Source organism: Nyctereutes procyonoides, unplaced genomic scaffold (genome assembly GCF_905146905.1).
Source record: "Nyctereutes procyonoides isolate TBG_1078 unplaced genomic scaffold, NYPRO_anot_genome, whole genome shotgun sequence".
In the NCBI taxonomy this organism is placed as follows: Eukaryota; Metazoa; Chordata; class Mammalia; order Carnivora; family Canidae; genus Nyctereutes; species Nyctereutes procyonoides.
The window spans coordinates 19,714,265-19,741,191 of NW_026575160.1; the positions used below are offsets into that span (position 1 = coordinate 19,714,265).

At 42.5% G+C, this 26,927-nt stretch overlaps 1 protein-coding gene across 1 annotated transcript in view; it reads left to right on the top strand.

Annotated features, from left to right (window-relative positions):
* The window catches only part of BMPER (BMP binding endothelial regulator), a 247,932-nt gene that overhangs the window by 19,820 nt on the left and 201,185 nt on the right, over positions 1-26,927 (top strand). Inside the window, exon 3 of the mRNA XM_055314875.1 lies at positions 10,984-11,083. Within this exon, the coding sequence (XP_055170850.1) occupies positions 10,984-11,083 (100 nt within the window). The remainder of the gene's footprint in view (positions 1-10,983; positions 11,084-26,927) is intronic.

The window sequence follows — 26,927 nt, forward strand, 5'->3', positions numbered from 1 at the left end:
TGGCACGAAATATTTTCCCATGGTATACATAAAACAAACTGTTGCACTGCTTACCATGCTGAGCCATGTCGCTGTGCCTAAGTTGGAGTGCACTGGAATGTTCTCCTTGAAGGAGATTCCTTTTGTGGGTTGTCACATCCCAAGGTGCTGACATATAGAGGTCAAATTCTGTCTCAGTGAGATAATTGTATCATAGAACTTTTTAAAGTCTCATTCGGTGGCCCACATAGTAGCTAAGAAACCAAGAGGAGTTGGGTGATCTCAGGGAGTCTGTGGCAGTGAGATTTGGTCAAAACTGACCTTTCCCTCCTCTGAACTTAAGAATAGCACCATGTGCCACTCATGTTGCAACACAGGAGGTGCTTTTGCCGTGTTTATGCTCTGGCCCCTCTCCCTCTTGGATTGTAAGCTCTTCTAGGGCAGAAGATGTATCTGATTCATATTTTCTATTCCCAGCAAAACGTGGCACAGTGCCTGGCCGGCAGCAGGGGCTCAAAAAATATTTGCTAAACAGATTCATGGATTTTTAGTCAGATAGATTTGAATTCCACACTGCAAATGTTTAACCTGCAGAAAAATCCAAGTTTAGAGCCAACATGTCACGTCACATTTCCTAAAGGCCATTTGTTTTCTGTTGACACTTTTGTCTTATTTTAGATGTTAAAGATTTCCAGAAGCTGTTTCACGGCAAAACTTTTAAAAACCAATTATTAAGGGTAATAATCATGATTGACCCTTTCTTTTTAAAAATGGGGCACATGTTGTGAATCCCTTTAGCAGCAAGTTTATGTCAGTGATAGTTTGTGGGTAACTAGTCACTTTCGTTATAACGCCTTAATCAAACGTGGATTATATGTAAAATTTGCATTTGTTGATTGTTTAATGAATTTGAAAATGAAAGCTAGTGGATTAAAATTGCATTCTAAGCCTATGAAATAAATCTGTGGTTTCTCCAGTTCCTTCTGACATCTGCATGTGGCCCTTGGGAAAGCCTTGGTGAAGAGAACATGCTGCTAATGGCCCCAGTGAATGAGTCAGACCAACCCTAGCTCCCAGGCTTGTCTTCATATGGGAATGCTGTCTGGGGCTGGCTTTTTCAGTTCCAGCCGGCTAGAGGGCCCCTGCTTCCCTTTGCTGCCCTGCCTGATGTTCCTCGGGCTAACTGGACACCCTCTGTAGTCAGTATTGATGTGAAGGCGACCAGGGAGCAGGGATCTTTCCAGCACCTGATGCATCACAGCCCTTGCCGTTATCCGGAGGCAGGACGGTAGGAACCAGCTCTAAAGCCTGCCACCCCAGGGGTCCCTTTGAAAGCCTCTGTGATTGCTGGTGATCGGGGTCAATTGTGCAGATGTCTTTAAAAGTATCTCACTAGTGACCAGAAAGTTACTATGTCAAGATGACAGATGGACTGTGAGCAGCCCCTCCGCCCTGCCTCTTCCCTGTGATGTCAGCTCCATTTACTTGTCAAGAGCAGGTATTTTTGTAGCTCCCAACAGCGCACGGCTTTCATGGGCAACCTGTGAAAACGCTTCTGTTCTGTTCTCTGAAAAATCTGCTCAGTGGCTTGTCATTGACCCACAGGAGTGAGGGGCGTTTGAGGACCTGGTGAGTCCCACCCACTGTGGGTGACGCAGCAAGCGGCATGTGCTCACGAGGGAGACACCTTTCAGGGCATGCAGACGAGGGTTGCCACCACCAGTCACCCAGGCAGGACCCCAGTGGGGTCCAAGACACTCCATTTCCATATTTCGGACGTCTTCATTCTTGGCAGAGAATCACCTGTGTGCACGATCAAAAGAGTTCCTTGAGTTCTCAGCCGCTCTGTATGGCCAGGGAGACCACCTCTGATACGGCAGTGGCTCACAGTCAGGTCTCTAACTCTTCTTTCTGGACATCATACTGCAATTTTCCTAGGGGAGTTGCTCCAATTTTATTATTATCTGGAATTCCTTCACCTTCATTCCTCAGCCTCTCCAGTCCCCCTGCCAAACTGGTAGGGGGTCTCCATGCTGTACCCCACAGGGTAGGAAGCCAGCTTCTCCCTCTGCGTCATAGGTCTTGCTGGTGGTTGGAGTTGGGCTCCCATCATCTGGAGAGTAAAAGAACTCACCAGAAATGCATACAAATGTTCATAGAATTTTCTCTCCCCTTTCCTTTTTGTTTTCTTTTCGGGTGGAGGACGAGCGGATTCCTTATTCTTCATGTGCCAAAGGGCGCACAGCATTGTGAAAAAAAATCAGAGGTGTTGGGAGGGCAGCTGGACCACCCGTGCGTGAGGCTGTGCTGCTTTGCAGGACTCCATCCCCTCTCGGCCCCTGGTCAGGAGAGTCGGTGGACATTCACCCTGTAGCATTGGCTCCATCCCACGTCCCAGCTGTTTGATTCCCTTTGGGTTGGGGAGGGGAGAGGAGTGGGCTTGAGAATTGGGGCAAAATAAAGAAAGGATGCCCACATGTACTCCTCTCAGTTCACACACCTGGCTCCTGTCCCCTGGCAGCAGGGGGCCCGGCTCACCTTCTGGTTTTCTGTTCTGCTTCTGGAAGCCCGAGTTGTCAGAGGCGCGTGCGTGACAGGGTCCAACGTGCTAAGTCACTGGCTGCTTTGTGTTCTGTCCATTACAGTTACATGAATGTGGTGCTGCCAGCAGACCCCTTGCTTATACGATGTACAGTGTAATAAAAACCAGGCAGTGCTACTTTCTTTGGGCTACTATTTTTATTTGGTGGTTATTTCTTTTGTGTCCTGCCATCTCTAATGTTTTGGTTCTACTTCAAAATATGATTAAACAGAATGAGGAGCTGTTTGACACTGCCCTGTTTTAAATCAGAGTTGTACTTGAGTAGCCGGGGCATTCTAATGGCCTGTGTTTCTTTGTTCTGAGAGTTCCTTGAAAAGGCACAAACACACACACACAAAAAAAAAAGCCAGACCTAAATCCTTAAACAGCATAGGACCCGAAACAATCCCTTCCTACAACCAAAAGCCCATTAAAAAAGAATTGAAATGTTAGGTAAGTTAAATATAAAAAGGCCTCCTTATTAATCCCCCGTTGCTTCTACTGGCACGTGTCATATTTTCAAGGTACAATATCAGGAGAGCACTGTCATTTAGTGATGTATTAGGGCCATATATCATCAGAACATCGTCTTTGTAGAGGATGTGGGTACTAAAAGACACGATTCTGGCCAGACGGAACAGCAGGGGGTCTTACTTCTTTTCTTCACCCCCCCCCACCGCCCCTCCTGCCATTTTCTTTAATCTCCCTCTGTTTTGTGTTGCAGAGAAGTGAATTTCTTCATGGGATATGACTTGTTGCAAAATAATCGGGGGGCCCCAGTGGGCTTCATAAAGTCTTTTAAATGGCTGAGCTTCAAGAGCAGCTTTGTTCAGCGTTTGCACTGTTAGCTGGGCCGGGGAGGGCCGCCTTTGCCAGGGTCCAGGCCTCTGGGGGAAAGGCTTGCTGAGCCTAGACAGGAGGAAGAAAGAGTAACACCCCCAGATGTAGTGCAATGAATTGTGTGATGTCCTTGCAAGACGCTTTCTATTAAGGCTCCAAAAATATGTTCTTGCAAGGTATTTTTACCTTGAGACCCCAAATGGATGGCCTCCGGAGGCTGCCAGCCTCCCGGAGGGGAGAAGCACCCTCCTGCTCAAATCTAGGAAGAATTGAGAGGACCTGGAGGCTTCGGATCCAGGTTCTGATCTGTCTTGGAAATGACCGGGCCTTCGGAGACTGAGGCTTGTTCTGAGTTTTGAGCCAAAGACTTAATCTATCTTAAAATGCACTATTTTTACTCGTGTGTTCCAAATGAAACCATAACCATAAACCACTAAGGTTTCATTAGTGAAACCTTTCATTAGAAAATGGGGAGTGCTCAACATAGGCAAACATTTAGATTCCTAGCGCCGAGGAAGCGACGGCTCATCTTATTAGGCTCTAAACCAAGCTATGCGGCAGAGTGATGAGATCACCACCTCTGGTATCAGGGAGTCCTGCCGTTGAGTCTCTGCCCTGACTAGCGAGGTATAAACCTGGATGAGCCATTAACATTCTCTGCAACTCAGATTTCTTTTTTTAAAAAATTATTTATTTATTCATGAGAGACACAGAGACAGAGAGAGGCAGAGACACAGGCAGAGGGAGAAGCAGGCTCCCTGCGGGGAGCCTGACGTGGGACTTGATCCCGGGTCTCCAGGATCACACCCTGGGCTGAAGGTGGCACTAAACCGCTGAGCTGCCCGGGATGCCCTGCACCTCAGATTTCTCATGCACAAAATAGGGATAAATCGGTATTCCTGACACTGTTGCAGGGTTATAAGGGACACAGCACACAAACCAGGTTCAGCATAGTCTGGCAAATAGCAGATTTCTATAAATGCAAAGTGCTGTTATTCTTAATAGTCCAGCAACCTGCTCCGACAACTATATGCCACTTCATTGTTGGTTAGCAATGGATCAGTTCTCTTGCTTTGGCTATGGAAGGGATTTGCAAAAGTGGTGGAGGTTGGGGGGTTCAGAAAGATCTGGAAATGCTCATTTACATTAAAAGCAAGGACCATTGACACCTGCCATCTTTCCTACAGACCTTAGACACCTCCCACTTCTTGTACCTGCCTTAGGACCTCATTCGATTGGGGAAGAAAAGAGGTCTTGGGAAACCATTCTCTTGGCCGGGAAGTTTGAGTCATTTCCCCTACCAAACACCCCTTCCTCACCTTAGGAATGGTTTTGTTATTTTTTTCCCCCTTTCTCTCCATTTTTTTTCTACTTTCATTGAACTGAGAGTTATGGTTCAGCCTCATCTTATATACTAAGGCTTTGTAGTGGACCAAACTGCCTTTTATTTTTTTTTTCTTCCAGCTCATTCTATGCAAGAATTATGGGGAAGCCAATTGTATGATCAGTAATAAAGAGCAAGCAAGTAAAAGCTTAATTAAAACAATAAATCATCAATCAAATTTAATACTGCCACTGGCAACCACTGAACTATCTCAGTCCCTACCACCCTCCCAGTGATTATTTTCTTGAAGATTAAGAACAGATTTTGTCCAAAGAAGACAGGCTGGAGCAGGTACAAACTTGTGTTGTCTTCTCTATGTGTGTTCATACTCACTTGCAAAGGATTTCCCCTGACCGTATGTTCCAGAGAGAAAATCACTGTACTTTATGTCCCATTTATCAAAGTCACTGACAAGCAATGGAACCTGCCCCTTCTGTCTTTTCTTTCAGCCTTTGCCTAAATCTCTGTGTTCTAGAACCGTGACATTTTGCAGTCAGGTCCGTTTGCCCAAGACTCAGTTCTGCCCTTGTATGGCACCTTTGAGAGGTTACCTTATAACAGGGCAGGAGACCTCGCATGTCTGACCCAGGAGGCCTCTTTCCGGAAAATTTCCAGACTGGCTCAGCTACATGCTAATCTATTCCTAAAATCTCAACAGTCGAATAGGAGCTAACCTAATTCTAATATGATACACCCATAAATTTTAATGCTGTGCCTTAGCAACTAACCTCCCTGGCTGGCCCCTTAATCCAGGCCTGGGAACCAGGTTCTGTTCCCAGGTCCACTGCTAGCTAGGTCTTTGAGGGGCCTGACACTTAACTTTATTGTGTGCCATTCCCCCATCTGCGAATCTTAGGAAACCTGTGAGGATTAATGAAATAATGTCTGCAGAGCTCTTTAGAAGAAACGTGCTATGTAAACATGAAGTATTATTCTTCTGTTTATGAGAAGTTTTATAATATTGCCTAGGAGAAATTGTGACCTGTGTTCAAAAGCACCATAAAGTTCCCTTTGGCTCTTTCAGGGCTGGAATTGGGTTACAATGGGGAACTTCAAGGAAAAGTTGACCTCTTTGACTTCACGCATGGGGAGACTAGAAATTCCACAGAGAATACATGTGCTGATGTCGGATCACCTTTCTCTTTGGGAAACTTGACACAAGACATTTGTATTCCTAAAAAACAAATTCCTCTGTGAGCAATCTCGAGACTCTCAACTAGGGAAACATCATTGTGTCTTCAAATAAATTCAAATAAATTCACTGATAAAAATAAATTGATGAAGAGTCACAATGTCCTATCTGTGCTCCCTGACCACGATGGCTTTTGAGTCAAAGTAAAATTCTCACTTGATGCCAGAAGTTACACAGCATTTTTTGCGTGACCTGCTAACGTCTGATGTCTGGTTTCCTCCAACACTGTAAACGTTTCTGGAGACTAGAGGGGAAGCTTGTAGCATGATTTCTTGCTCCAACAGCACTGAGTATTATGGCACATGTGCCAGGTCTTTGGTTCGGCTGCTCTAGAACTTAAACTGCTGAGCTCCTGTACTTCTCAGGGTTGTCATAATGGGCATCCATCCCCTGACAGTAGTTAATGATAAAGGGAACAGACTATGCAGGGCTAATATGGGTCCACCCCCATGGATGTTTGCATTTTGGTGGGCGGATTCTTGAAGGCAACACAAGCTATAAGCCCCTCCCCAAATAAGACTGCAGTGATGATGTGAGAGTGGGGTGGGGGGGGGTTTGCATATATGGAGGAGAACGGGAAAGCCTCCAGGGTTCCTAATTTAAGCAAGAGAGCCACTGTCCCCTCTTCATCTCCTCTATGATACTACCTGGCCTGTGGGCTTCATTGACATATTGAGTGTTGTTTATTTGGGCAGAAAGAAGTACGACAAGTTCTCGGCCTTCTTGATCTTCTGGAAAAGGATCTGGCACTTCGAATTTGCTGGTTTGCCAAATGACAGCTGTTTGCCTCCAAGGCAGGCTCTGCTTCCATAAGGGACAGGGATTGAGGGAAGATCATGCCATCTTCTAGAGGAAGAGACTCGTGTGGCCTGTCCCCTTCCTAACACGGCCGTGGGGTCTCGGCAGGCAGGGCACCAGATATTTTTGTTTTTTATTCTTATTTCAAGAGATCTGCGATGCTCTTTCAGAGTCTAAAAATAGTTACCTGCCCACTGACATTTCTCCCTGGTCAGTCTCATCATATTAGCTGCTGTGGTTTTTTTTTTTTCCTCTCCAGGTTTCTATTTCATTATTATTTTCAAAATATAAATGAAAGGTCAGGTAATACTTTCCATATTTCATAATAGGATTGGTCCTGGAAGATTCTTAGAAAAAAATATATATATCTTCAAGACATTGGCTTGAAATAGGACAAAAGCATGTGAAAACCATCTTTTTTTCCCTAGTTGCAGAAAGCGAGCGGGGAAATCTCAGGGTGCTGACCTGCTACCGTCTCTACCCCTCCGGCCCCCTTCAGTGAGAGATGGGGGAAGGGTGGGAGCCGCTCGCAGGTCTCACGTCCCGATGCTGGAGCCTGGGCGCTCTGTGCTGCCACCTGGCGGCGGGCCTCGGGCACAGCAAGCCGGCGGCCGGAATGCTGTTTGAACTTGGCCGTGGCTGAGGCTGTGGTTTGGCTCCCGTCCTTAGAGAGCTTTGTTGCCAGCCATGTAGACTTTTCCTTTTTTGCTCCTTATGCCCCTCCTTTTAGTTTTGCATGTTGGCACTTCATTTCATGTGCCCCCAGAGGCTCTGTCTGGGGTCTTGATATGTTTGGGCTTTCAGAGAGGAGGCAATCATGCAGACACCTTTGACAACAGGTAAATCATAGGCTGGCTGACCCTAGAAAGTGATAAACGCCGGGAGACAAGAGACTGAGAATGAAAAACGTGTTAAGGCTTATTACTCTTAGACACTGGTTAGGTCCTTTTTTTTTTTTTTCTCCTCCAGTGCTTTGCATTTTTTTTTTAAGATTTTATTTATCTATTCGTGAGAGACACAGAGAGAGAGAGAGAGAGAGAGAGAGAGAGGCAGAGACACAGGCAGAGGGAGAAGCAGGCTCCACACAGGGAGCTTGATATGGGACTTGATCCCGGGTCTCCAGGATCACACCCTGGACTGAAGGCAGGCGATCAACCGCTGAGCCACCCAGGGATCCCCTCCAGTGCTTTTCTACCATTATCCCTGCTGCATAGATTTGGGGGAGATTCAGACTCAAGCTGGAATCTCTGGAAAGTTCGTTCAAGGATGCCAGACTGGCTTTCCGAGGTATGACAGGCACAGCTACCTGTCAGTATCCAAAATGGCATAACTATCCTCATTACCAGCAAACAGCTGGCATCTGTGGACCTTCCCAGGGTTGGTGATGACACAGCTCCGTGGGGGTTATTCTGCTCCCGTTCAAGAGCTCACGTGACGCGTGCCAGACTGCAGGGAAGGCACCAGTCTCCCCTGAGGCCTCTGGGCCAGGACACTGTTCTGTTCCTGCCTGAGTGCCTGAGAAGTAGCAAAGTGCAGCATTTAAATGATTGCCTTTGGAGTCAGACAGGCCTCTGTTTGCATTCTAAATCTGCCTTTTCTGTGACCCCGGGCAAGTTTCTTAACCTTGGTTCCCCATCTGTAAAATGGGGGTAATGCGGATTTTTTTTTTCTTTGTGAAATAATGCATGTAAGATTCTTAGCACAGAGCCTGGTATGTAGAATGTGTTTGGTAAATATGAATTGGCACCAGAAAAGGTTTCTTGAGTGAAAAAGTGAACCAAATGAGCCATGGCCTTGCTTCAGAGCAGAGGACACTTGGCATGCAGGGGGGACGAGGAGGCCAGGGGGACAAGGGGGCCAGGAGGGATGGGCTCCTGCAGGCACGGCTTTGTGTGCCACTTCTCACCAGAGCCGCTGGCTGGAGCCCGGTGTTTTTGTCTCCTGGCAAAATCAGTGAAAGCGAAGCGAGTGGTCTTAATTAACCTGTGCTTAAATTTACCCTGTGGCTGCTGGACTCAATTAGGGAGACAGAGAAATCAGCCTCCTACCAGCAATTCTCTATAGTTTTTCTTACTTTCTTCGAGGGCCTGCTCTTCTAAGCATATGCTTCATATCCATGCCAACCAGACACCGGGAAAATGATCAGATATGGCAGCTTGATAGAAAATATATATATAAAAAAACTCTGAATGTTATTAGAAGGGGGGAAATCCCCCACTAAACTATAGCTTAAGTTTAGGTTTGGTGTGTGTGTGTGTGTGTGTGTGTGTGTACAAAAAAAAATTCCAGATGTGAAGCTACAAACCATCTGGTTGGAATAACTTTTGTGCTGGACTGTAGTTACAAGCTATTTATTATGAATCTTGGGATCCTGTTATGGAATTTGACTGGCTCCCAGGTTTCTAACTTAGCAAAGAGTCCCTACGTTCAAGAAAGTGTGTGTCTTCGTATTGATCAGGCCCGGAGTCGTGGCTCACACCCTCTGTGACCGCCCTTCGAGCTCTGAACTCCCCACGTCTGAGGATTTCTCCCTTCAGAGAGGAGGTGCACTTGGGGATGGCCCTTCCCTGAAGCTGCAGCCAGGTCTGCATGAGCCGTGCTAACAGATGTTCTGCTTAGAAAGTGCGTTCACTTCGCAGACGTCTTGGGGGTGGAGGGAGTCGGTATCTAACCACGGCTTGCAGGAACTCTACTTTGCCAGATGAAGTCACTCTTCATAATGCCAAACAGCATAGATACCTGGTCACGGTTCACGATGATTTTAGTGGCAGTGGAGGGACACTATTGGTTCTTTAAAACAGACCTCTTTTAATTTGAATTGTGACCATACTATGTCTTAGGTTTGTGATTTAAGAAAAATGATGGGAATCGACTAAAGAGCGGTGCCTTGCGTGAGTGTTGGTTCCACCATCATTATGAAGGAGAGGGGGAGGAAGGAACTCTGGAGGGCTCGGAGCTGGGACACCTGGGTTCGGATTGTACACCTGCCATCACTGAGGGACTGGGGACAGCTCCCGAACTCGTCTCAGGGTCACCGGGACCAAGAAGGCTCTCTGCGGAGTAGCGGGCCTCAGCCCTGGCTGCACACGGAATTCCCTGGGGAGCTTGCGAAACCGTCTGGGCCTGGGGCCTGGTCCTTAGGCTCAATCAGACCTGAGCTTCAAGGGGTGGGAGACAGTGCCAGTCTTTGTGAAGTACCACACTGGGGTCCAGATGTGCAGCTTAGGATGAGGACCACAGGGTCGTAGGAGTAAATGTGGTTAGCCCCATGAGAGCCCTTCTCACGTAACAGACACCAAAAAGGGGGAGAAAGAGAGAATGGATTGCTCAGGTTTTATATCTTTTCTGAGCAGCAGTTTCCTTGTTTATAAACGGGGGAGAGTAATAATACTTATCTCACCGAATTTTAATAGGTAGGAAAGCCATGGCACCTGGCATACAGAAGAAAGTTACTGAAGCTCAAATCTTGTGAAGTTTGGTGACATGTATTTTCGGGGCGCATGTATCCAGCCTGTGTATAAACAGGCATATCCATCACGTTTGGATCTTCCCCGAGACATTTTAACAGCTAACTTTTCAGGACAAAACCGAAGATGCAAATACTCCCCACACTTCATTAGCATAAGTGCTAATATAATGCAGCTGTCCCGTGGCTATAAAACACTGACGACTGTGTCTCTGCTTGGCATGGGGAATATTATTTTTTCTCTTACTGAGCTGATTCAATACTCAACTTTGTCATTATTTGAGTTGGAACTTTAGATTGCTGCATTTTAATGCACTCTACTATTAAGGATTGTTGGACGGCTGTGTGCAAATATTTTTGTTCTCACGATGCAGCCCTGGCCCAGGTAGCCCAATGGGCAAAATATGATTTACACAAATATTATCGTTTCTATAGTGTGTACGAAAAAGAAACCTTAGACCAGAGCGGGAGAAAGCCGTCCTCTCGGCATTCGGTTATCTAGGTTATGTTGGTTTCTAAAGAGGGGCCTTTTCATCCCGTCTCATGTACCCCTAATCTCAAAAGTCCTGTGTTTCTGGATGAATATTTCTGTTCCAGAGAGAGCAAAATGCTTTCATGAGTGTTCTTGCCAAGATGAAGGCAAGATAGGAAGAGGGAGCCTAACAAAACCTCAGGCCTGTGTCAGGATTTGGGGGATTCTGTTTGGAGTTTCGTTCAAATGTCTCTTGTCTCTTTTTGCCTAGAACAAGGAAGTGACCTGTAAGAGAGAGAAGTGCCCAGTGCTGTCGAGAGACTGTGCCCTGGCCATCAAGCAGAGGGGAGCCTGTTGTGAGCAGTGCAAAGGTGATTTATGTCTTGGCCGCCTTCTCTCTGGCTGCTGCTTTGGGCATTTTTATTTCTCTTTTTCTCACCTTCCTCTTCACTCAGCTCTTGGCTGGGGTGCAAGTGGGTGTTGGGAGGGAAGCTGGTGTGTGTGTATGTGTGTGTGAGTTTGGGGAGGTCGGTAGCCACGGGGGCTCTCCCAGTGGGGGAATGAAAGCACGGTGGACATCTGCATATTTGGTACTTTCTAAGGCAGGTTGCTGAAATGTGACAGAGAAGATGCAAACCTGATGCCTGTGTATGTTGGTACGCACATGCGCACAGCTTATTTTTATCAAGTTTGGACAGTTTTTCCAGGCTGCACGCTTGCCCTGCCTTACTCTGCCAGAGAGTCTGAATTAAGCCCGGATTTTATCATTCTGGCCCCTATTAGTTTCTTTCTTTCCTTCCAAATTGAATCAAAGTTCCTTCTCTTCTTGCCTTTGAACCTTTCTAAAATATCTTTGCCCTAACTTCATTTTCCACAGCCCTTCAACGCATGCTCTCTCTCTTGAACATGTTGTTTCTGGTGTAGCCTCTTGGCCTTGGCTTGGGGCTCTCCTCCCCACCTGTTCAGATGCTGCCTGTACTCAAGACCTCCAGCCCTCATTCGTCCCTTCCCCTCTACAGTTCTGTGGCACACAGAAGTCCACAGAGATGCTTCAGTGATGTGTTTTTCCTCCTTCATTTGCATTCAGTAAGTCATTAGTTTCTTGCGGCCCGGAGCCGGGTCATGTTCCAACATTGCCTAGTGTAGGTGTGGATAGTGCCTAACAGAGTGGGGCCCTCAGGAGGTGCTGTGAGCATCATAGCTCAGGATGTGGGATGTGGAGTTCCACTGCCATGCCAGCATCCAGCCGTCCTGGGTTGCAGAATGTTTGCCAAAGTTTGTGTCCTTGTGACCTTGTTTGGAAAGAGGGTCTCTGGAAGTGTAAATAGTTAAGTCATGCTGGATGAAGGTGGCCCCAAATCCAATATGACTAGTGTCTTTATATCAAGAAGAGGAGACAGACACACAGAATTCAACCATATTTTGAGAGAGGCAGATGTAAATACCTGGGCCCTATTCCCTGGGACTCTGATTCAGTTGTTCTGGGGAGGGGGTAGAGATCTGTCTTTTTAAAAAGCTCCCAAGAGATTTAGTGTGCATTCTGGATGGAAAAGCCACTAATCTAGATTTTGACCTAGTACCAGGTGATTTGTATCCCCACAGAAGAATATACACTCTTTTTTTTTTTTTTTTGAGGGTGGAGAGGCTTAAAGAACCATCAAAACACTCTACAGATACCAGGTCAACCAAGGCCCATTAAAAAAAAATTTTTTTTTGGCTGAAGTATAGTTGACACACAAAGTTACATTATTTGAGCTGCATAGCATAGTGGTTTCCAACCTGTTTATTATGTTGTGTTCGCAAGTGTTCATCTCTCATCATACAAGTATACACTATTACGGTGCCATTGACTCTATCCCTTATGTGTGCCACTTATTTCCATTTCTTATTCATTCCAAATTTTCTAAAACCCACTTTTGATGACAACCCATGGGTCCCAATATTGAACAAAGATCCTGCGAACTTTCCGAAGCACACTATTATATAAAATCCACATTCCAAGAATTAATGCCTAATTGTTTGTTGATAACTACAGTAATTGTAGTAAGTTATAATAATTGCTTGTTAAAAAATTAAAGACAAAAAAGCAAAAGAAAACCCAACAGAGACAATGGTTAGAGTTGTGCCACCACAAGCTGAGGAGCACCTGGAGTTACTAGGATGTGGGAGAAGGCAAGAAGGGGCTTTGCTCTAGAGCCTTCAGATGAAGTGTGGCCCTGCCAACACCCTGATTTTGGACTTCTGGTCTCCAGAGTTATGAGAGAATAAATGTCTATTGTTTTAAGCCACCAAGCTCGTGGTGATTTATTATAGTAGCCCCAGGAAAGAGAATACATCAACATTTTTATTTGAGCAGGTGGAGACTTGGAATCTCTTGTGTCCCCCAGTTCTCTCCTATGAGATGGGGATAATGATTGTGTTGGAGAGAATTGAATGTGAAAGTCCTCTCAGAGTGCTTAGCACAGTGTCTGGTGTGTAAGCATTTGTTAGTTAATGCAAGCGTAGTAGGTGTTCTTTAAATACTTGTTGGGCTTGACTATAAAAACATACCCTCTGGGGGATCCCTGGGTGGCGCAGCGGTTTGGCGCCTGCCTTTGGCCCAGGGCGCGATCCTGGAGACCCGGGATCGAATCCCACGTCGGGCTCCCAGTGCATGGAGCCTGCTTCTCCCTCTGCCTGTGTCTCTGCCTCTCTCTCTCTCTCTCTCTCTCTGTGACTATCATAAATAAATAAAAAAAAATTAAAAAAAAAACATACCCTCTGAAGCCTTTCGGAGCAGGGCCAAGTAGGGTGGATAATATTTTTTCGGAGCCTTCTCAATAACCATTTACTTATCCCCCCTTCCTATGAGTTGGGAATCCGATGTTTTACCCATGTGATTTCTGAGAGCTATCAATGCAAGGTCTGAAATGGTCATTTGTTAGGAATCTCCCAAGCAGATGGTCAGATAAAGTGATTCTAGGGAAAAACACATTAGCAAGCCAACTTATGTCCAAGTTACTGTAGTTTAACCTGAAAGAAGTTCCTCTTTTCATTCTTTCATTTTTAAACTGCTTATTTGCCATCTTCATCTTTTCAGTGATTAGCAAGGCTGCCTTGCCAATGAGAGGCCAGTTGGATACCATAGCATGGAAGCACCATGCATCAAGGGAGCATGCCCAAGGCTTTTGGTTCATTTCCCCATTAACTGTGTTGAAGAAGGGCATTTTCTGTTGCTGTAGCATGTGGCTGTCTTTTCTGATTGTCCTGCTATTTCCCATCATTTTTCCCTCTGATTATCCCAATCTTCCAAGCGAAAGGGATACCCAAGGCAAATCTACTCCCTGAGTGTTCTTTTTTGAGCTTAAGAAGATAGCTTCTTCAAATTAAACTGGGCCCAAGAATAGACCAGCGAATTCAGCATCCTGAGATCTCTTTCTGATAGTGGTATCAAACTTTTGGGGGAGGTCAAAACCCCCAACCGCCCTTGAGGTGGTCCTTCATGAGGGAGACTCATGAATGCATCAGACTTCTCAAGCTCTGGTGGTTGATGTTGGAGTTACCTACTCCATTTTCTTTATTTCTACTCTATAACAGTATTTGTCTCATGGATTTTAAGAGACACAATTGTATTTGCTATTAGCTACTGGCTTGTTTATGTTTTTCTGATCAGAAGAGTAACATATGCTCAGAGAAGAAGCTTTGAAAAATAGTCTAAATTGTGGGAAAGCAGAAAATAAATTACTCATAATCCTACTACCCAGAAGTTACACTTGTTAATATTTGGTGTATTTCTTTCCTCTGTAAAAGTGTTTATCTAGCTAATATCTTACTACTTATGTTGCATTAGTCAAAAAAAATTCCACTTAACCTCAGGGCATAATATCTTTTCAACTTATTTGGGACTATGGTCCTTGATGGGTGTATACGATTCTGTTGTGGGAAGGTATCACCATTCCCTGGGTCGTTCTCCATTTCTGGGTATTGAGGTCGTGTCTTGGATTTTAGCATTGGGCAAGGTTAAAGACAAACAGTTGAAACCAAAGAGCAGGTACAGTGAAGTAAAAACTGGAAAGAGAGAATCAAGAGGAACATTACCCCAGTAGCAAGAAGATGTTAGTGTTAACCCACAGACCACTCTGGATTTCCAAAGGAATCTAGATGGACCACTCCTGAGCCCTTTTGTGCCTTTTCTTCACATGAAGAAAACAATAGCAAATCCTTAGCTGCAGCAGAAATTCAGAGACAGTAGCTGTGCTTCCCATAAGTCCTCTTCTAACCTGTGTCCTCCATGCCAACACTGGGGATTTTGACTTTTCTAACTCAAAGAGGATGATTCAGGGAGGAATCATATTAATGAGGAGTTTGTTGATAATGCTTTATTTTAGAGCAAAATGATGTTTAGGCAAGATTGTCTCAGGGTCAAATAATTTTGATCAGGTCAGGGCATAACATACAAGTAATTTTCCTTAGCAAAGAAATGGGACCTCTGGTTTTGAATCATTTAATGTATGGTAAGCAGAGAGCTGGTGGACTTAATTTGTGTTTTGAAAGGCATTTACATTCAGGGGTACCACCCTATCTATGCTCATTCTAAAGTTGCTCACCAAACAGATTAGGCCACAGTGCAGCCAGGCCTGTTGGAGAGATGAGCACAGCACACATCCGACCTGGTGGGATGGGTGGAGGGTGTGGATCTACCAGGCTTTCCAGCAGAGATAGCCCTCCTGGAAGGGCCTCTCTGCCACCAGCAGGAATGCAGGAAGGTGAAATCTAGCATTGCTACCTGGGTGAAGCAGTAGTGAAAGCTTCCTAGCTGCTTTGACTTCCCCTTGAGTATTGTTTTTTGTCTGCTCTTTCTCTTACCTGAGGGAATCGTGAGTATAAGCCGTGATTCTCAAAATGCAGTGGACCTACAGAATCACCTGTTAAATGTAGATTCTTGTGCCTTGCCCCCTAATAGTAATAGTAACTGAGGTCATCGTCCTCTTCATCAAAATAGCAGCGGCTGCTACAGGTAACCCTTACTCAGAGCCAGCCATTAAATTCTCACAGCTCGGGGACCCCAGGTGGCTCAGTGGTTTAGCGCTGCCTTCAGCCCAGGGTGTGATCCTGGAGACCTGGGATCAAGTCCCACATCGGGCTCTCTGTATGGAGCCTGCTTCTCCCACTGCCTTCTTCTCCTTCTGCCTGTGTCTCTGCCTCTTTCTCCGTGTCTCTCATGAATGAATAAATAATAATAAAAAAAAATTCTGGTACTATCATAGCCCCATTTTGCAGAGAAAAAAAAAATGGTAACACTGAGAGGATTAGTGACTTGCCCAAGGTCACAGAGCTAGTAAATGATGGAGATGGGGCAGAGAGTGTGGTCTCACTGTTAGGATTGCAGGCCTGTTGTATCACCCAGGTCCCTGAGTCTACATTTCTAGGTTTCCACCAGGCCTCTCAAGGGGGCTAGGCTTGAGAACCACTGCTATCAGATGAAGAAAGGACAGGAAGACAGAGGGTGGGCCTTCTTGATGAGGGAATGAGAACCACAGATTTATAGGCTGTTTGGTTGGTATCCACTCTGATCAACACATCTTCGAGGTGAAAAAATCTCTTTGTTCTCAAACCTTTACACTTTGTACTTAAGAACTCTACAATTTGACCTATTTTCTATTTTGCTCTCCCTTTTGTTCTAACCAAATTGATCTGCTTGCTGTTCCTCCATATTAGTCTTCATGGCCTTGGCAGTGAGGCCATCATGTTCCTCTAACTCTATGCATTCCTCGGATTTGTGAATTGTATATTACTACAATGATGGTGTGAGAAATAAAGTAAAATAGATATGACCAAGGAAATTTAACTCAAATGTTGAAGTGCTGATGAACGTATATCAAAACTCATTCCCAGTTATTTAATTGTGTAATAAATGGGGGGGATTGATCCCCAATAATTGGTTGTCCACCTCCCATCATCTGTTTGGACTTTTTTCTCTTCCTCTTTTCCTTTCTAGCATAATTATATATATTAACTTCAGCGTGATACCTGCTATATTAATAAATTATCATACCAAAAAATTTAAACAAAAGGGGAAAAAAGTCCTATTTGAACTACAAAAATCCATTCTTCTCAGAAATAACAACTCTCATCAATTTATTGGATCTTTCCCAGACCTTTTCAGTTTATTACATAATTGTTCACACATATATGCATATGCATATATACATAATTTCATATCTATGGCTTGATTTTTACATAAATGGAATTAAATGTTACATCATCATTTACAGTTTGCTTTTTTAAAAAATATTTTATTTATTTATTCATGAGAGAGAGAGAAAGACAGAGAGAGAGAGAGAGAGGCAGAGACACAGGCAGAGGGAGAAGCAGGCTCCATGCAGGGAGCCTGACATGGGACTTGATCCTGGGACTCCAGGATCATGCCCTGGGCTGAAGGCAGGCACCAAATTGCTGAGCCACCCAGGGATCCCTACAGTTTGCTTTTAAAAAAAGTATTTCAACAAGAGTAGGACATAGGAATTTTCCCGTGTCAGTTCATGCCTTTCAACCATTGTATGGATTCATAGCATACATGTACAGTAATTTAACATCTCCCCACTGATAGTTGTTTAGATTTTTGGTTTTTTTACTAAGAAGGGAACTAGCTTGCCATGACTATTGTGCCTACATGTGTATGTTTCTTAAGGACAGAAAGCTGGAAATTGATGTGACACGGACGAGTTGTGCAAATGTTCAGTTGAAAAAGACATTCCCCAGTGGGCTCCAAAGAAGGCAAGAATAGTCTCCTTTCCTAGTCTCCTCACAGTTTTTGGGCTGTTTCTTCCTGAAAAGATTATGGAGGAGGGAAGGGAGAGTTAGTGTTACACATGGCAACATTTTAGACATACTGGCTGCCTTCACCTTAAAATCTTGCCCCTCCCCATCCTGCCAGTTCCTCACTTTCCACTGCCACATGGACTCTGATCCTGCTACTTCCCTGTTCTCGACTTCCCCCATAGTACAGGGAATGTTTTACTTCCCCTTTCTGTGGTCTGGTGAGGAATGGTAGCAAGTGCCTCTTAAAGAACCTAGCTGAGGGCTATCCATTGCTTTCGTATTTTTCTGTGTATTCTAGAAAGCACTGACAGTTGTCAACAAGTTAAGACTTGAATGATATTATTTTCACAGAATTTGGCCCAATGTTGACAACCTGCAGTTTTTGAATTGACTGAATTTAGATAGAGCTTAGAAAAAGGAAGGGGGAAATGTTTTACTTGCCTCATATTTCTAAGAATGATCTCTCAGTTAGAAATACCATTATTGGTATCTTTGTCATCCTAATCATCAAGCATACTCCACATTTGAAGCATTTGAAAGTGCTCTGAGTTTATTACTTTTTGTTTGTTTTGATACTTCTAATGTGTAGAAAGTATGGAGAGAAGAAAGTGTATTATCAGCTCATTCTTTCTTGGACTATCTCTTAAAGAAGTTTGGGCCACATAAAAATCCCATATTATGCAATGTTTATGTTTATGCCTATATTTTATTCTTTGTGCTGTCATATATTTGGGCCACTTCTGTAATTAGTGTTCATAGATTATTTATGATTATGTGGGGCCTAATTTCATTCTTTTAAATAATTACAGATATTTATATCTACTGGATTTTTTAAAAAAAGATTTTATTTATTTATTCATAAGAGACAGAGAGAAGCAGAGACATAGACAGAGAGAGAAGCAGGCTCCATGCAGGGAACTCGATGTGGGACTTGATCCTTGGACCTGGGATCACACCCTGAGCTAAATAAAGGCAGACGCTCAACCATTGAGCCACTCAGGTGTCTCTATTTCCTGGATCTTGATCTTTATGACCATACCCATTCTTTAAGGGTCTTTATGTGTTATTCCCATTTTTGTTTGGGGCCAGGCTGCTGATGAGGAACATACATTCATGATGACATTGTTCCTATAGGAAAACACAATCTTTTATACATGGATCACCTTCTGCTGTGATTAAAAGTGGAACCTGCTTGTATCTCCCAAGAGCTCCGACTCCAAGGCTTTTAAGAGCCTTGGGCTTTGCCTTTCAAGTTAGTGCTCTTGACACCCTGTGGGTAGTGAGGTGTTAATCGAGGATTGGTTTTAAGATCTTAGCCTCACTACTATCTCCATAGAAGCAGTTCTGAGGGGTCTTGTTTTCCCACAAGGCAGGATATTGGGTTAGTTGGTTTGCATTCACCACTTAGTCCTCACAATAATGAGGTAATTTCTATCTTTCTCATTTTATGTATGAGGTAACTAAGGGCCCAGAGAAGTTAAATCATTCATTTGCCGAGGTGTTAATGACCCACAGCTCAGCCAGAGGGTGTCAGTGTCCTCAAGGACCTAGGTCTCCTGAGGGGCAGAGGAATTTCATCCAGGGGGGACGTTTTCTAGGGAAGGTGTGCCAGGGTGCAGAGGGAGAGGGAGGAAAGACTGCCTGGGCAAAGGACTGGGGAGTGTTCCAGGGAAGGCTTTCCAGAAAGGGCAACTCACTTTCATGAACAAGGAGTTAATCACGTCCGAAGAGGGCTATTCAAGGAAAAGTTCCCAGGTGAAGGTCATAGTACACACAAAAAAACGTGAAATCGTTCTTAAACATTGTCTGCCACTCATAATCATTTAGGGAACGTGATAAAATGCCGTTTTCTGGGGTTTCCTTTAGACCTACTGAATTAAAACAAATCTAGAATAAATTTTTGTTGATTTGTTGATTGGAGGAAAGAGATCAGATAAAAATGTAATAGAATCCTATCATGACTTCTACTTACTTTCCTCTGAAAAAGATGTTGATATTGAAAAGGAAATTGTAGGGATAGATCTACTTATGGACAGAAATGTGAAAATTCATATTTTTCAGAAGAATTCTTAGGAAGATTGTGTGTGTATGCATTCATGCATTTTGTTCCTGTTTACTTCAATCAGATTGTTTATATTTCATTCATTCATTCATTCATTCACTCAACAAGTGTTTACTAATCTGCTTGCTAAGTGTTTATGGGATAGCACTGTTTACCAAACTATTTTCAACTGTTATGAATCCAAAAATAGTCCTTAAAATAGAAAAGTAGGTAGATTATAACTAGCTCTTCTCAAGCAGTTATTTCAATGTACTTCTCAGATTATTTTATGTTAAAGTGGTTATAAATTTTCATCCAAATAACCTAACAACAAGGCAAAGATTAATCTAATTTGAAAAAACTCAATATTGTTTGATGGAAACAGATGAAATCATTGGGAGACAAACACAGTTTTGGCAGCGTTTCTATATTTACTTGGATTGAGAATCACTCTTTAATTTGGGGTTCTTTCATGAACAATAATGTATTTGTTATCTGAATATGTTTGTTATTAGTGGATCATAAATGAATAAGGTGTGTTTCCAGCATTTATAGGTCAAATTCCATCTTCTTCGTATAGAACATGAAATATTAATTGTTTGCAATACTTTGATGAAAGAAATAAAAAAGTCTTTCATTTGTCAAGTGGGGTTTATTTTCCACAATCTTCTCTTGTCTGATTTGTCTTGCTTTATCTTACTTTTCTTTGGGTTGTGATCCCATAGGTTGCATTTTTTTTAATAGTTTAACTTTTATATTTGATTTAAAAGATATCCTACTATGTCTCATGAAATGAAAGAGACAAAGTATAAATATTTGCATACTAATTCCTAGAATCAGGCCAACCATCCTGGGTTCTGATAAATAAAAATTAGAGAGCACAGAATGCACAGAGAATTTTAAGGGGATTTGGCTCATTTATATAGACCAATTTACTGACCAAAGTAAAAAGGAATTATGAATAATGGTAAAAAATTGAACATTATTAACTGTAGGCTGCCTTTATACAATTCAAGGTCATGAACAAGGGGCCTCTTCTCAATGTTGTTTGGAGAGTGACCTGCAAGATGATCATGCCTTTTATAATACTGCTTTGTGGCTGTTAGGAGGGAGGCACCCACTTTTCATATAATAGGAATGAACATTAAAAAAAACCCACTTATTTGAAAATAGTCACACTCTCTATGTTGACAGAGTAAATTGTCCTATTGTTTAAACATTTTAAGATGGAAAGGCTGTTAGCCTTGTGCAAATCTGGTTGTTTGCTTTTAACCAAAGTTCTTTTGGCAGTCCCCAAAGGGCATTGATTGTTGCCTAAACAAAGGAGTGGCTCTTTCCTCCACCTCTGTTTTTCTTTCTTTTAGAGGGGACCAGATTCTTTGGTAATGATTATAGGTGTTCTACCCAGATGCAATTTGCCCCAGCTTTCACATCCCAAATAAGGAGTGAGCTGTCTTCAGGTTAATGCTCTAAAGGTCATTAAACCATACTGTGAACTACAGTTAAAGAAGATTTTGCGAGGAATGACATATTTCAGTCTTCAGGTTTTTATAGATATTTTAATATTTAGCCCTGAGGAAGTGGTTATTATTATTCTGATTTAACAGATGGGGAAACTGATGCTTAGGGATATGAAGTGATGTTTTTGAAGATCCCACAGTTGCTGAGAGATAGGGGAGGCGACTTAGACTCCAAATGCTCCTTGCCTGTGAGATAAGAGGGAGGGAGGAGAGACCTGGACTAGTAAGAGAACTCCAGAAATAAAGGAGAGAGATGACAGCCTCAATTTTATCTTTGCCTTGCCACACCCCTTTTCCTTCCCTGGGCTTTTATAGCCCAGGTGGACTTGCAATTTCAAAGGAAATATGTGGGCAGAGAAGTTTTGTGGAGGTGATTGAAAAAAACATGTGGCTTAGGAAGCAGCGGCTTTTCTTACTGACATTTTTTGGGAACCCCTAACTTAATGTTTTTTTCCCCTTAGTATCCATGACTGTTTATACTGCAGCAGTGCCCCAGTGAGACAATTTAGATGAGCTTTAGTCTTTTGTGAGTATGTGTGTGCCTGCTTTCATAAAATATTTTTAATAGAGAATGCATTCATACAATTAAAACTACACAAAGCATCTACAGTCAAAGTAAGGCTTTCTCCCACTCTTGATGACTCTGACCACTTGATACCCTTTCCTGGAGATAACCACTTAACCAGATTCTTGGGGATCCTTCCAGAGCCAACCTTTGCACACTGTGTGTGTGTTTGAGTGCGTGTGTGTTTTGTCTTCAACCAAACGAAAGTATCCACTAGCTTTACCTCTAGCAGTTTTAATGCTGAGACCCTAACATATCACTTAAAACATCTTAAGAAATTGCATTGCTTTGAAAAACATTCCACCATTGAGCTACTCAATTCCAGGACAATTCTTATTTTTATCATGATTTTGAGCGTAGGAGAATTTCTGATATGTTTCTTGAGGAAAGTTGTTAGATTAATGGAATGCCTGCATATACATTTTAACTTATGCAGTATAACTAATTTTATCTACTCAGCCTCAGTAATTTGAGTGGGGATTATTTACAGGTTTTTAAAGACAAGAAAAAAAAAACCATAACAAAACAACGAACTGGAGGGTTTTATTTTTTTTCCCCTCCTTTACTCTAACTGAAAAAAGATGTATAAAATGTTATATTTCAAAGATTGGTTTCCCATAATATAAACCAGGCTATTTTGGCATTTACATAAAAATGACCCTATTTGTTTAAAAAAATCTTGTTAACATTAAAATCATACTTTACAAAAATCTGTTATAGTTGTTAAAACTAGTAAGAAAACATAAAACAGAGATCAGCTTTCCCTGTCAGATTTGTCCCAGCCCATTTATTCAGGGCCTCTGTTTTTTAAATTCTGTAAGATTTTGGAAGGCAGTTTAAGTGAAGAGTTTGTGGTTGCCTTTAAGTTAGAAGATTAGATTTTCAAGGCTTGCTGCTGGCTTGGGTGCATCAGTTTTCACTTTTTGAAAGTGGGCAAGTTGAAGATGTTTTCATTGTGTTGGAGGAGGCTGGTGGCCCTGGTCTTCCTTTAGTATCATATGCAAAGTGCTTCAATCAGGTATGGGCTTGACAGCTGTAATAGAACACAGGTGATCTCAGCTGCTGATACACAGTCTACTAATTTTCTATTGGTACTTAACAAGCAATGACAAATTTAGCAGGTTAAAATAACACTTGTTTATTAGAGTTTCCATGGGTTAGGTTTCTGGGCACAGCTTACTTGGGTCTCATAAGTCTGCATTCAGAGTCAACTAGGGCTGGGGTCTCATCTGAGGCTCAAGGTCATCTTCTAAGTTCATGTTATTGTTAGCAGTATTCACTTCCTTGCAGCTTAGAATGGCTTGCTTCTTTCAGGCCAACAGGAAAGCATCTCTCTGACCTATAGATCCTTTCAAGGGCTCATATATTAGGTCACACCCATTCAGGATAATCTCTCTTTTTAACAACTCAAAATCAAATTGATTAAGAATATTAATTACACCTGCAAAATCTATTTATCTTTGCTAGGCAAGATAACCTAATCACAGGAGGGTCATTCATCACATACACATGTCTTGCGCACAGTCAAGGGGATTACATCTTAGAATCCTACCAACCATACTCAGACTAGTTCTGAGATGTGTGGCAAGGAGAAGCATCTATGGAGAATGCTGCTTAGAGCCAGAAGATAGCTTATGATCACACTGCACAGTGTAAGTGCTAACAAATGCTGACTCTTGGCTGTTCTCTCTCCTCCTCTGGTCTGGTGGCCACCAAGACCTGCAAGGTCTGGTTCCTGCTATCCTCTATCCTTCTCTTGTTCTGGACTTCTCTAGTTAGAAGACCTTTGTTTCCCTGTGTTCTGCCATAGGGCTTTGCATATCCTGTTGACTCTGCATGTTAACTAGGTTAACCTGGTTAACCTGTACCCTTTCTTTAGTTCTTACTTTAGGCATCACTTCCTTGATGCCACAGCTACTTGCCATGAAATTAAGTATCCCTTCTTCTTAAGACGAGGCATCATTTTGATTTCACATTTTGATTTTCTGTAACACCCACTAAGCTGGAGGCTCTGTGAGGGCAGCGACTATAGTATTCTATTCTCAGCTGTGATCACTGTGCTTGTCACACAGTGGTTGCCTACTAAATATATGTTGGAAAACGGGGAGTAGGAAAAAGATAGGAGAATTTGGACCAAATTTCAGCCTTCCCTAGTTAGTATTCATATGCTGCATATTTAGTGTATTACTATTGAGCCATATGTATCTTTTTAAAAACTTTTTATTATTTTTAAGTTTTATTTTTATGCATGAGAGACACAGAGAGAGGCAGAGACATAGGCAGAGGGAGAAGCAAGCTCCTGAGCCTGATGCAGGACTCAATCCTAGGACCCTAGGATCAGGACCTGAGCCAAAGGCAGACACTCAACCACTGAGCCACCCAGGTGTCCTTCAAGTCATATGTATCTCAACACATCTTAAGTCCTTTTCGGATTCTGCATGGCTTAAAAAGGAGTTGAATAAGAATTATAGGAAGAGAATAACAATGTATAACAGGCATGAAAAATGGCTGAATGTTTATACCCAGCCCTGGGTTCCTGATACTTTACTGTTTCTTCACTGAATTCCATAGAGATAAAAAAAAAAATCCTCAAAATCACCAGCACCTGTGTGTATTTTTATGTGGCAGTGACTGTAGTGTATTTCAGTGTTAACAGGCTTGGTGATAACCTCCATGTAATTTTTGGTAGCTCGTTCCTTGTATTGTGCAAAGTTACCAAATAATATTATGCAATTATGACTTCAGATTTCCTAGTTACCATCATTTTGATATGATTATCTGCTTCCTTTTTATCACATCACATAAAACACACCTCTAATTTGGCTTTGAGTTTTCTGCAGCTGCTATTAAAACTATTTTGTGACTCCTTGTAACTTGTCTGCCATGAAGAATAAAACCTCTCTGCACTTGAAGATGATTTTCCCCCTTTCCTGTCTTATGTTTCAGTATAAGAATGAAATCATAGTGATGCTTATCATCTGAAAATTTCTTGGAATCAAAACACTCTGATCTCCTCTGAGGCTTCTAATGGCATTGTTTCATGGAGACTATCAGACCACAAAAAAAAAATAAAGTGAGGGGTTCTCAGTGAAAAGTTGGGGTCCATCATTAGAAACTACAGGAAAGAAACAATTTGACATGGAAGCCCCCAACACATGCTTAGGTTCTCTTTGATTTTCTGCTTAAGTTTGGCAACTGCCAAAAATGGAAAGTATGTCTGTATGTGTGACATGTATCTCTTTATGAAGATGCATGACTGTACATGCATCTATTTATTATTTTAAAAATGATCATAATGCTGTACTTATAACCATTTTTATTGGGCTTTGATCAGAGATCACTCTTTATCTTCAGAAAAAAATTGGCACTTTTTTTTTTCTTTTAAGATCAAATGTTCTAGGTTCTCTTTTTGAGAGGAATTTCATCATAAGAGTTAGTATGTATTTGCCTTAGAAATCTGTCTGCTGGAGAGGCTGATGTTTAGCAGTACTGATGATAATGAAGGTGAACAAAGTACACTGGTATGTCCATGAACTTGAGTGCATCTTCACTCAGATGAGCTTATTTACACCGGAGCCAGCTAATTATGTTTCTGGTAGCTTGGTGGTTAAAGGGCTCAAGATGTTTATCTGCAGACATGCTTGGGCATTGACCAGCTGATGTTTACCACATGAGGCAGCCCTCTGACTACCTAGAATGTCTGGGCATTCTCTGAGCCATACCTGGGACAGGCAGAGGGATCAGATTTAAAAATGCACTTTGAGTTTTTGATGTTTTGGGTTCTGGGGACTGTGGTATGGCCACCTTGATGAGGCTGTGAGTGCAAGAGTAATGGCTTGAAACCTCCAGGGGCAAGGACACACTGACGAGCTAAATTCAAAAGCCAGGGTAATATTTTCATGCATCTAGACAAGGAAATTCTGTGCTCTGAGGCCTGTGGATTAGATAGAGGATAGTCATAAAAATTCTCAGTCTTTCAAGAATGACAAGAGGACAAGACTTGGAATTAGATGCAGAATCAATTCCCAAATCTGTCACTTCTAGTTACTTGACCTTTGTCAAGCCACCTCTTTCTAGGCCTTGGTTTTGTCTTCGGCAAAATACAGGGGTCTTGAACCTGGATGGCCTCAGAATTGCCAGGGCTAATGTGAGATATTCAGATTCTGGAGTTCCACTCCAGGTCAAGTGAATCATAATTTCCAGTGAGTGAGGCCCAGGCATCTGTATTCTTTTTTTATTATTATTGTGGTAAAATATATATAACATAATTGCCATTTTAAAATGTATAGTTCAGTGGCATTGAATGTGTTCGCATTGTTGTGCAACCATTACCACTGTCCATTTCAAGAACTTTTTCATCATCCCAAGCTGAAACTCTATCCCCACTCAACAATAACTCCCTATTCTGAGCCCCTGGTAACCTCTATTCTACTCTCTATCTCTGTGAATTTGCCTATTCCAGGTACCTTCTAGAAGTAGAATCATATCACATTTATCCATTTGGAACTGGCTTATTTCACCTAACATAATATTTTCAATGTTCATTCATATTATAGCATGTATCATAATTCTATTCCATTTTGAGGCTGAATAAGAATTCATTGTGTGCATATAACAGCTTTTGTTTATCCATTCATCCAGCAGTGGACATTTAGGTTGTTTCTAGTGGGCATCTGTGTCCTTAACTAGCTCCCATGTGGTTCTGATGTTCAACAGGCTTGGAAGCCACTGGAATTAATGTTCTTCTGGTTAAATTCTCAGTTTGTGTATAGAATGCTTAGGAGGAGGGTGAGATATAATGTCATAACTTAAAAGATGTGACTATTGGTATTCTTAAGTTATTTATCTAGGTATATAGAAAAAAGAGTATGGCCTTGGAAGCCAATGAAATCCCCTAAACTCTAGCCAAATGTTCATGGTCTGCTCTTAGGAAGAAGAGAAGCTTCACAGACCCAATAGCCACTAATGTTAAAATACATAGTTCTGTACACAGTGGTGTGTTGGAGTGCTTATCTTCCCAACTTTTTGTTCAGGGACATCATATTGGTAGTTTGAAATTGACTGGTGGGAGTATTTACACCTTGGAAATTGGAAAACCCTACAAAATCAGGGCTTTTCTCTTTTGTAGAGCTGATTATTAAACATTGGCAGTATGCCACTGACTGCATGCTACGTGTTCAGTATTTTTATTATTTTTTAAAAATACCACTGACAAAAGAAATATATTTTAAAAGATAAGCCTTTGTTGACAGGCTAAAACCCAGAAATCCATGCTTTCAGATTTAGAA